Source organism: Aspergillus undulatus (assembly GCF_047715775.1).
Source record: "Aspergillus undulatus strain CBS 261.88 unplaced genomic scaffold BDV17scaffold_48, whole genome shotgun sequence".
In the NCBI taxonomy this organism is placed as follows: Eukaryota; Fungi; Ascomycota; class Eurotiomycetes; order Eurotiales; family Aspergillaceae; genus Aspergillus; species Aspergillus undulatus.
Window position 1 is genome coordinate 47,335 of NW_027396652.1, and position 11,175 is coordinate 58,509.

An 11,175-nucleotide genomic window follows, 5' to 3' on the forward strand; every position below is an offset into this window, starting at 1 on the left:
TTTTTTTTTTTTTTTTTTTTTTTTTTTTTTCGACCTGCATATCGTTTGCTTTGATGGACATATCTGATTTCAAGGGAACTGACGGGTCGCTTTATTATACCATTTTCTAGTTGTGTTGTCCTTCCTTCTGCTAGACGAAGAATCGCATCTGCTGTCCTGTTGCATGAATAGAGCGGTGACTTCAGTCTACTTTGGCATGATGGATATTCAAGCCCTGAAGGGTGTCCCTTGGCATAAATAGATTTATAAGTATATATATATAAGTGTACTTTTTACACCTCGAACAAGTCGCTCAAATGGTATCAATGAAAGACCCAACTCCGGAATAGAAGAATACAAGAAGAATACAGCGTATAAGGATAAACCGTTGACAAAGAGGCTAGAACCCTCGAAATGGATCCTCGTGGCGGTACCCGCTCTCTTCGAATGGCGAGTCTAGCTCAGGATATGAAGTCGCCTGGCTCATGCTCCAGGGCGTCGACCCCTTGCGCGTATGCCGGCGCGATGCATTTCGGTAGCGATTTGACTCGGTCTGGTCAATAAAGGCCTCCATGCGCACGGTGCCGATCGCATCGAAGAAGTTGCCTGTCCTGACACTACTCGTCTCAGATGTGCGGTGGCTGAAGCTGCTGCGCACGCTGTTCAGTCCATGCGAGTGCGAAGGCGGCCCTGGCGCCGCATCAGAGGAGCTTCGCATTGACGGCATCGTGTTCTGGCTGGAGAAGCTGCGAATATTAGGGATGGGCATCCTTGGCGCGGTGTTGCTTCGCTTGCGTGCGTGGTTTGAGAACCGTGGCACCGTTGGGGGAGCCGCTGCGTCTTCGGAGGCTCGAACATCATCGGCAAAATCAGAGGGAAGTTCAGGTACAGGCTCGGGGTGGCCGTCAGGGAAGGCCCGTTTCTTGCTCTTGGGGAATGGACGCGGACGACCCTTGGCGATCCGGATTGAGTCGCGGATTGGGTTGCGTCGGAGAGTTGCTGTGGGCTGAGGTCGGGTATATTCTTCTTGCGGTGCTGGTGGTAGTGCGGCGAGGTCTTGAACGCCCATTGCCGAGTGACTCAAGAACGACAGGGCTGTCAACCAGACGTAGTGTCGCTCGATGCTGGAGGCTGTAAACTTGAGCGCTCGCTCAGGCGTCAGGATCAGGATGGAACGATTGAATTGGATTGAGCCACTGGATCCCTTGGGCAGCGGGTTGTCGTCTTTGATATCAAGGACAGATTGAATGGTCACTGTTTGGATCAGCATCTTAGACCATTCTGCAGAGATATTAGTACTTACGTTTTCTTCCGCTCTTGCCCAGCAGTGCAGGCCCAGTTGTTGGCTGCTTGCTGCTCCACATGACTGCTCGCTCGTACGGCGCCAGCCAGACCCATCGCTTGTGCCTGGCTCCGCTGTTGGTGATGCTAGCAGAAACCTCCTCGGCGTTGCGGCCTTCCCAGTTGTCTTTCTCGCCACCAAATGACCTTCTCCGGCGAATGTACTTCCACATCCACTCGCCTACCATGGTCTGTGCAATGGCATCAACCACACTAGTTGGTTGAACCGACGTTGATGTAGAGTCTTGTCGTTCGTGCGCCGTATATTGCGATGTGCTTGTTCGACGAGCGGGCCGCGATTGAGAGTTTCTCCGTGGCATCGACGTATCATCAAAAGGCATGCGAATATGTCGAGGACTATCCTGGCCATATGAAGATGACATGGACATGTCCGGAGACGATTGAGTAGTCGGCCGGCTGGTCTGGTCCGTCTGAGACATTGTAGCTGCAGAATGGACACGGCGTAAAGTGGGACGACGCACAAGACATCCCCGTGGACGGTCTGAGAAGTTGCGCGAAGGAGTTGGGCTTTGCCATCCATCGCTTCCGACCTGCGGGAATTTCCTCGAGCTGAGTCTAATCGGGACAGGGAATGGAGGTGCGACGCTGGAAGCATTGCTACTGCTGCCGCTGTCGATACTCGGCTCGCTTGGGCTGCGCGTCCGCATTCTCTGATGGGTAGCTGCTCCGCTGGTGATCATTGCCGCCTTGCGCATATCCGCCTGTCGGAGCCCAGGAGCTCCAGAACGTGACCATGAAGACCCCGGAGGGCTTGTAAACCCACCACTGATAACTGCTTCAAAGTGGGATTCGGAGTCGAGGTCCTCAGTCACTTCCGGCAGCATCATTGCCTCCTCCAAACTACGACGACGCTCGTGTGCGGAAACAAGCTTGCCCCTTCGCACCTTATATGATGCAAACGGTCGGTTCAGTAACTCATCATCGGTGAACACGTCCCTGATGGCCTCGGCTGATTCGTCGTCACTTCCCTGCTCGAACCCAGCGAAAAGACTACTTGTTCGCAGGGGTCGTCTCAGATTATGCTTCGCATCCCTTGACAATGGCCCATTATCATTATTGCCTGGGTAGGCCTGAATGTGCCCAATCTTGCTTCGTGCCGTCGTTTCGGTTGGTGCCTCAACCACAAGAGTCGGCGGCTTTTTCTCGCACTTGACAGCTCGGGGAGGCGGGGCTTGATATGATGGAATATGGAGTTCTTTTCCAGCTGTGCTGAGTGGGAGATCTGGAATAGCAGATGGGAGCAAGCTTGCCGGAAGCTTCACCGGGCGTTGATCGATACGGATAGGCTCGGTTTGTATACCGACAGTCTGAGTCTCCATAGTTGGCTTCAAGTTGGCTTGGCAGGAAACGCTCTTTGTTTGGGGTGGAAGGACCACACTGCCTCGTGGAGACGAAGGTTCAGTCTCTGGAGGATGGATTGCTATCATTGGAACCTCGATATTTGGTGACTTAACATCGTCGACAACATGTTTTGGCTCAGCTTGAGCTTCAACCAGAGCGTCCGTTTGCAAAGAGGTTGAAACCATGCCAGGCTTTTCAACAACTTTCAGTGATGGCGGCGCTTGAACCTTTGGTGTCCAAGGAGGAGTAGGAAGATCATCGACCGTTTGGGACGAAGCCGACACCATATCAATGGTCAAGGTCGATGTGCTGCTGTCTTTTGCTTGATATAATGGCGCTGTATCGTTCACCGGCTCAACCGTAGGCGACAGAACGGGCGATGGAGGCGGCGAATACTGGACACCCATATCTTGATAATCGACAGACGGCCTTCGAGTCATCAAAGAACCCTTGGAGTCTGCAGAATCCCTTTGCTCAGGAGAGACCTTGAGTTCCGGATGCTCCTCAAATCTCGGCCCATAGCCATCGGTACTGTGGTCAAGTGGAAGACCTAAGATCTTTCTTGCTTTGGTCCCCACCGAATGGGACATTTGGGAATGGACCGATGCGGGACGCTCTTCGGGGAGCGCTTCGGGAGACTCAGGGACCATATCATCAAGGTCAAATTCGTCATCGTCATCAAATGCCAGCTCATCTGCAAGATTCGTCTGCGACCCTAGCATGTTGTGATTGCTCATGGCCGAATACCGGCCATCAGAGTATAAGTTTTCGTCGCCAGCATCACTACTCAGGCTCGTGACACTGGTCCGGTGTCGTCCTTGACTGCTCGAGTACATGCTGACCGAGTCACTGTCCTTTCCCGTAGATGCTTCTTTCGTGACATCGATTCTTTCGTTTAATGAAGGCTCGCGGGATGCCGCAACTTGAGCTGCCGCAACTTCATTGAGAACAACTTTGAGGCGACCTTCAACCACGTGGACCTTCCGCTCCAAGTTTCTGCGTTCGCCATCCCAGGCCTCCTTGTCGCGAGTCCAGAAGTTCGTGGTTCTCTCCAATTCCTCCTCCCGGATTTTAGCCTTTTTCTGTACCTGCTCAAGTTTTCTTCGGACTTCGGATATGCCATCCAGTGCGCTGTCTCTCTCCTTGGCTAGCTCGGTGAGAGCCGAGGAGCTACCACCTTCGAGTAGTTGTAATTGATGTTTGAGTGACCGGGACTCCTTCGATTGCTTAGACAGCCGTTCACTGAGTTCCTCATTTTCCATCCGGGTCTCGTCGAGGCAGCTCTCCAAGACGTCGATGGCCTTGGTCTTACTCTCTATGTCTCGTCGTAAGGCAAGGATCTCAGAGACAAGCGAGGCGTGTAGAGTTGGTGTGAACCGCCGCGGATCCAAGGGCGATATGACATCCTCGTCGGCGACATCGTCGTAGTCTATGGCTCCATCAGGAGAAGAGATATGGTTGGACAGAGAGACGGGCGAGGCCACTGGACCGGGCGAGGAGTCGGCTCGTGTATGGATAGACGGAGGTCGCCTGGGCGTTGTAGATGGCGTGGGAAACGCGCCCGCAGCGGGCAGGTTCTGGTGGACAGCTTCTGTGGCCATGACGTCTGCAGCTAGACCATCAGAGATACACAACGCCTCGGTCAAGGCCTGCAGTGGTCCGTTCTCATGTACAAGCTTGGCTAGGCGGGCGTGCTATGAAGCTTCCATCGAAGAAATCGAACAGTAATACGAGAAATCGACCGCGACGGAAACAGGGGAGCTGGCCAGCGGTAACAGATGTCAGTCAAGGCTCTGTTGGTACTTCGAGTACAAGAACGTATGAGCCAATTGCGCCGGCAACGGAGAGTAGATAAGAAGCACGAAGACACGCAAGTTGTTTTGTACCTACAATTTGAGACTGCGCACTGTTCAACGCCCGGGTTCCAAACTTCGAGACCTCGAGGACAGCGATTCACGCCGACGCGTTCACCTTCTTAGTGGGGGGCGAGGGGACAAAGAAATGGCGAGAACGGCAGGTGAGACAACAACAGCATCGAAATTAAGGATGGAGGGAATAATTATCCGCAAGAATGAACAGAAGGAGAAGGAACGGTTGAACAGTGTCTGCAGGGCTTGTGACCCTCACGTTGTTTATGATCCAATCCCTCACCTTCCACAGGAAGATCTGAGAGAGAGGGGGAAGCGCAAGGTGCACGAAGTACGGAGTTGGTAGTCGGCTGTTGCTGGATCGCGTCAGGAACGCTCTGATCCTTGCGGCGATAGATGAGCAGACGACATGATGGGCCAGGGCCAGCCATGTCCATGCTAAGAATCTCGTATGGCTCTCACAGTTAGTGTCGTCCAGGGGTGTTCGTTAGGGGATGGGGAAGAGAGACGGACTAGCAAGGAGGAGCCACTACTTCCCCACCAGAGCTGCCCGGTCTCCAGCCTGTCGCACTGCCCAAATTGATCTGCTGGAGCCAGCAGCGTCATTGGCCGTCATCGCAGAAAAGCGACAAGTACGGAGTACTAGGCTGTCGTGCACAGGGAAAACCGAGAGCCAATCAATGAGGAAGAAAAGGGGGAGGAAGAGACAAGAAGTTGAGTCGAAGGATGCGAAAAGGAGAACTAGTCCGCTTGGCTAAGAAAGGCGTGCCAATAATCGTCGCGGAATCGGATATCAATATAACAACAGCCCCTAATATAAGAACGGCTCAACTATCCTAGCAGACACCGTCAACAACTTTTATTCGACGATACAGTACTAGTGCGTGATGAGTTCGCGTCAACAGCCGTGGACTCCACTGGTTGCCTTTGTCTTGCATCTGCATATCTACAGAGTCTCAGTACACTTAGTCCAGTCTTATGAGCATAGATCTCAGTCAAATGCTCATGTCTCTGGGGCTTCTGGCACTCGAAAAGTGGCTCTGATCGAAAGGATGGTAGATTCATCTGCATAGCTTACCCGCGTGAATCTCAAAGACAACTCGCCCATCTGTCAATCGTATGACAGAGATGGACCGGTGCGAGGCGATCGTCGGCAGGCAATTTCCAGAGAGCCCCTGGTCCGTGTCTCAGCCGACAACCCGACGTCTAAACAAAGGATGCTTCAAGTTGTTTGTTGGTCCAGGGCCTGACATCGTGTCGACAGTCGGACCGATATCATCGGCGCAGAACATGTCAACTGCACTGCTGCTTGATCAAGACCCTCGGCTGGCGTTGCTGACAGGTCAATTATTGCTCACAGACACAATAATTGCTTCCTCCCTGTTGATTGTTTTTCTTTTACTCCTTTACTTGGGTTCACTTCTTTGTTCCTGGGCGGGTGGGATCCCTGGATCCGCCACAGCTTTTAGAGCTCTCCACCGGCAATTCCACGGTTCGCCGGAGTCAGCACTCAATGCCCACTCAACTATCGAGTCGCAAATGAGAAATGGAGTCGATGTGCTTGACTATCTGGAGTAGTATATTAGCAGTAGATTAAGCGTGTGCGAGAAGCTCCTTTTGTCACATCGACGGCGTTCGACGCGTCTCTATCGCGGAAGATGCCGCTTCTGGTACGAGTTCCGTCTCGCACTCTCGAATTTATGAGATGTTTGCCTCTTGCATGCGAAGATGTAACCCGTTGGAAACCCAACTTGAAGGGCGACGCTAGATCAGAATCAAGGTTTCGATCTCACAGGCTCACAGCCCCGGAGCTCAAAAATAGACAGACGGATCTGCCACTGTTGTTTCATATTGACCTTGATCAGATTGCAAGTGCCATCGTAAATGATCGGATGCACATGAACGTGCGCCGCTAGCCTACTTAAAGTTGGCAGAAACGTGTGAGAGACCATGCGAGGCGAGACCTGGCACTCTCCAGCCTAGACCCACGCGGCATCATGGCCGATTTTTGGGTTCTCGTTTAGAACTTTAGATTCATGTCAGACATGTCCAGACAATTCGACCGTGTGCGAGATCTGTACACACGTCAAGCCTGTCGAACCGAGTAAGGCCGGTTTCGATATTTTGCCACGTTCTGGCTGGCATAGAGCCGGAGTGGCATTTCGACTGCCTATTGTTCGAGATGCGTTGCCGTTGAGGATCGCCGGCCTAGCCAGGCTGCAGCTGTCAGCAACATCCAGCAAGCAAACTGCTCACAAACCTTGGCTCCCTGTCAGCTAACGCAAGGCTTGCAGTGAGAGGTCTAACCGCGTAGATTGCACTATATGTGAAACACCGGGCAAGGTGATAATGTGATCCGTATGTGATGTTTGCTCGGATAAGTGGGCAGCTCTCCTTTTCGAATCTCATCCCGATGACATATGATATATCGGCATTGACTTGGGTATTCACTCCTGACTCAGATCGATATCATCTCGTGAACAGTCCGCGAAAAGTCGATCCCAATCCCGAGAATGAACCGGACCGTGGTATCTTGACCTCGGATTGAATCCCCGCATGACTAAGCCCGCAATGGCGATAAGGTATCCCCTCATTCCGGTGCAACATGGCCAAACAATCATCAGGACCATAGCTTCGCTTGCAAGCCGTCTCACAAACGCTGATTGCGAAAATCGCCGCCCGTCATCGAAAAGCAGCTCGCCAAAATGCCTATCAGCGGGGACACGGAAGCTCTGTTCTTCGACGTCTTCGGCACTACAGTCAGCTGGCGAGAATGCGTCACAAAGGCTCTCGAGGAAGCCAGCAAACGCGCTCTCCAGGATACGCGAGAATCTCTTCATGCCGACCTCCGCGCAACGGCTTCAGCAATGACAACGGACAACTGGCACAGCATGGCGGAGGACTGGCGTGCATCCTACGGCCGCTTCACAAAGACCTTCGATACCTCAAACGGCTTCATCTCCGTAGACAAACACCACTACGACGCGCTAATCGAGATTCTCCGGTCCCGATGCCTTGACGGACTCTTCACGGAAGCTGAACTCCAAGAACTCGTCCACGCATGGCACCGGCTTGATCCATGGACTGACTCAGTGCAAGGCCTGGAGCTGCTAAGCAGCAAGTTCCGCACGGTCACATTGTCCAATGGTAACGTGTCACTACTTGAGGATCTCGCGCAGTATGGCTCACTGCCATTTACGGACATTGTCAGCGCGGAGCACTTTGGTGCGTACAAGCCATCGCCGCGTGTATACCTTGGGGCTGCGGAGAGGCTGGGCTTCAAGCCAGAACAATGTACTCTCGTCGCATCTCACCTGGGAGACTTGAAGGCTGCAAAGGCATGCGGATTCGGGACCATCTATGTTGAGCGCGTTGGAGAGGAGTTTGGCAGCCTTGAGCAGGCCTTGCAGGATGGTTATGTCGACTTGGCGGTAGACATGGAGGACAGCAAGGATGGCTTTGTAGAAGTTGCGAAGAGGCTGGGTATTTCGCCGGAAAGTAGTTCGTAGTCGACCAGTCACTATCTGCCTAAGTAGCGATCTAATCTCATAATGACTGATGATTAAATTCTATAATATTTTACCATCTACTCCCCTGATATTGATATCTGATCATAGATATAGAACAAATATCATGCTTGCTCAAGGGCCTCAGGACATTATCCAGCCTATTCCCTACAAATTTAAGCTCGACTTTGGGGTGGTGGCTCTCTATCCTACTCACCCGAATATGGCCCTGATAGTGACCTGTTGAAAAGATGACCAAAGTCAGAGAATCCTGTTGATGGACGGAAGGGGAAATAAACGTTGAAAATCACAGCCGCGAAAGGGTCCTAGGTTCTAGTTCAAGACTAATATCGTTCAATGAACCTAGCGAAAACATGTTTTGGCATGTATATAATTACAGAGGCTCAATAGCTCGTCTTTTGTGGGCACTCACGACAACACCATACATGGCTCCGTTACCTTCGGTAGCAACGCACATTGTAGGGGTCGGTGGCGTAATCAAGCACAGTAGTCATAGTCATTCCAGAGGATTCCAATCTACAATCCGGGATTCTACAATCCGGGTGCCCAGAAGCTTAATTAAAAAAGCTAAAGTTGCATATAGTCAAGGCAGCAACCTTTCTTACGTAGAAGATAAGAAGGCATGTAGTAGAGTTGCAACGTAATATAAAAATTGCTTGCTAATCACGACTTGTGACATCACACCATTTATCCCGCACGGAATTTGACATCTGATTACAAATATTTGAACACCTTACCTAGGTAGCTAGGTATATAACAGTCACCAAAAGCATAGGGAAATAAGTAATTTGGTAGATGACGAGGATAGTCTATTAGTGACAAGGCGTTCTGCGATTACCCATTACCGAGCTTCAGGCATCAATCGATAACCTGAACCTGAACCATGACCGAAGCCGTAAGACTTATACTCGCCTTGCTTGCATCACAAGCAGTTAGTAACTGAGTTCCAACAGGACAAGCCAAGCATCTACAAGCTAGCCGACAAGGACGGCCACTTCCGACGCAAAGACTCCGTCTTTCGATCCTGGATCTCACGCGCCCCAGATGCCGAGTTTCCACCAGAGAAAGACCGCTACGTGCTCTACCTCAACTACGGCTGTCCCTGGGCGCACAGAACCAACCTCGTGCGCTCGCTCAAGGGCCTCGAGGACGTGATTCAGCTCGTCGTCTGCGATTTTGAACTCGGCCCCGAGGGCTGGTTCTTCTCCGGGCTGAACGGGTCGGCCGAGAAGGATCCTTTGTATGGGTTCACGAAGATGAGCCAGCTCTATTTCAAGGCGGACCCGGGGTATGTTGGGCGGTATACTATCCCTGTGCTCTGGGATAGGAAGCGCGAGACGATTGTGAATAATGAGAGCAGCGAGATCATTCGCATGTTCTACACCGAGTTTGATGACTTACTTCCAGCCGAGAAGCGCGAGGTAAATAAACCCGGCGGCGGGCTGTACCCTGTGCATCTAAGAGAAAAGATCGACGCGCTGAACGGATGGGTATATGACCGCATCAACAACGGAGTGTATAAGACGGGCTTTGCAACGACGCAGGAAGCGTATGAAGCGAGCCTGTACCTGCTGTTTGAGGCATTGGACCGTGTCGAGGAGCATCTTGCCCAGCCAGCGCATCAGCCTTATCTGTTTGGCGAGTATATCACCGAGGCGGATGTCCGATTGTATACGACCATCGCTCGGTTCGACGTGGCATATTATCTCATCTTCAAGTGCAATTTGAAGATGATCCGCCATGACTACCCGCTTATCGACAAGTGGTATCGACGGTTGTACTATGACGAGTCGGAGAGGACGGGAGGAGGGGCTTTCAAAAAGACGACATTCTTCGATCTTGTAAGTCATTGGGCCATGGGCACCTATACCAGAGTTTCGGCGCGGACCTGGAGAGGCGATGTGTTAACTGACGTGTGCTCAACAGTATAAGTTTGGCTACCTGGTATCGCTTGGCAAGAAGCAGGGCATCGGTAGTTCGCAGTTGGTGATTCCGTCCGGGCCAAAGCCAAGTATCTTGCCTAAGGAGGCATAGGCCTCTTTCTTTGTTGTTGATGTCGGCTCATTTTCGAGTGATCTCAAGAATTCGCCGTCCGCTTGGATGTTTTGCTGCAGGGTGATAGCGAATCGCATAGCGTATCGAGTATAGCTTGTTAACCTAGAATATGAACTAATATTTCACCATCCTTATACCGGATTGTGGGTAGCTGCGCGTGGCAGTTTGGCATAGGATCCCAAAAGTACGGAAAGCCCATGCAGATCGACGATGGCTTTTGCATGCTTTTTGGGATAGTATCGTTGATAGTGGTCGCAAATCCGAGACTCTGGATAATCACAAGGGCAGCTCAACATTGGGCTGACGCCAGAAGTACTGTCAGCTAGAGTATCCAAGGAGAGGGGTTACCCCGATGAAGAGAATAAAGAAATGAGATACAAAGTAACGGGTCTCCGCCAGAGCTCCGAGGAAGAGAGAGATTATGTCGTCAGCCACAAGCTTGTGCGGGGCAGCGGGGCACTCTCCATGAGTCCTTCCTTCATAATCACAGCTCCCTAGCGGACATCACTTCGTCCGTTGCTCGTCCATGGGAGAGCACAAACAGAGAGACCTAAGGAAGAACTGTTAGCAACTCTTGTCTCTACTCCGTACAGAGCACGAAAACGATTTATCTGATGATCTGTGGCCGCCACTGAGAAACTCTCAGCGCGGTGAGCCAACCGAACGGAAATCAGCTTAACCAAAACGGCTGGTATCTGCAGTCCTTTCAAATCCGCCGGGTATCACGGAAGCCCAAAGTACCTTTTACCAGCCAATTAATGCGAGATGCCAATAATCAAACTTTCCCCAGACACAGCACGCAAGAATCACACATCCCTGGGCACTTTAAACGCCGGTTGACAAAGTTTCTGTTGGTGATCGGATGCTCGCTTGCGCAGCGGCTCATCGAGTCAACCTACCCTCAGCCCAATTTCGCTGGCACTCGGTGGTCCCACGAGCGGGAGGACTCCGTTTAAACTTCAGAGCCCGAGTCGCTGACTCGCTATACTCGGCAGTATTTCCGACTTCTGGTTGAGGCGACCGACCGTTGTGAAGCACTCCTG

At 51.9% G+C, this 11,175-nt stretch overlaps 3 protein-coding genes across 3 annotated transcripts; 2 read left to right on the plus strand and 1 right to left on the minus strand.

Annotated features, from left to right (window-relative positions):
- Positions 1 to 277: 277 nt before the first annotated feature.
- On the minus strand, positions 278 to 5,005 carry BDV17DRAFT_270768 (putative nuclear migration protein). Its single transcript, XM_073758719.1, has 3 exons — positions 4,573 to 5,005; positions 1,283 to 4,484; positions 278 to 1,233 (listed from the first exon to the last, which is right to left on the minus strand). Exons 2-3 carry the CDS (start codon positions 4,281 to 4,283, stop codon positions 380 to 382), a joined length of 3,855 nt encoding a protein of 1,284 aa, XP_073612733.1. The 5' UTR covers positions 4,284 to 4,484; positions 4,573 to 5,005; the 3' UTR covers positions 278 to 379.
- Positions 5,006 to 5,488: 483 nt separating this feature from the next.
- On the plus strand, positions 5,489 to 6,356 carry BDV17DRAFT_165281 (uncharacterized protein). The gene has a single exon (XM_073754730.1). The coding sequence runs from the start codon at positions 5,670 to 5,672 to the stop codon at positions 6,126 to 6,128; it is 459 nt and encodes a 152-aa protein (XP_073612734.1). The 5' UTR covers positions 5,489 to 5,669; the 3' UTR covers positions 6,129 to 6,356.
- Positions 6,357 to 7,121: 765 nt separating this feature from the next.
- BDV17DRAFT_283637 (haloacid dehalogenase, type II) lies at positions 7,122 to 10,111 on the plus strand (the record flags this gene model as incomplete). Its single annotated transcript, XM_073760392.1, has 4 exons — positions 7,122 to 7,132; positions 7,267 to 8,011; positions 9,010 to 9,918; positions 10,004 to 10,111. 4 exons carry the CDS (start codon positions 7,122 to 7,124, stop codon positions 10,109 to 10,111), a joined length of 1,773 nt encoding a protein of 590 aa, XP_073612735.1.
- Positions 10,112 to 11,175: the final 1,064 nt, after the last annotated feature.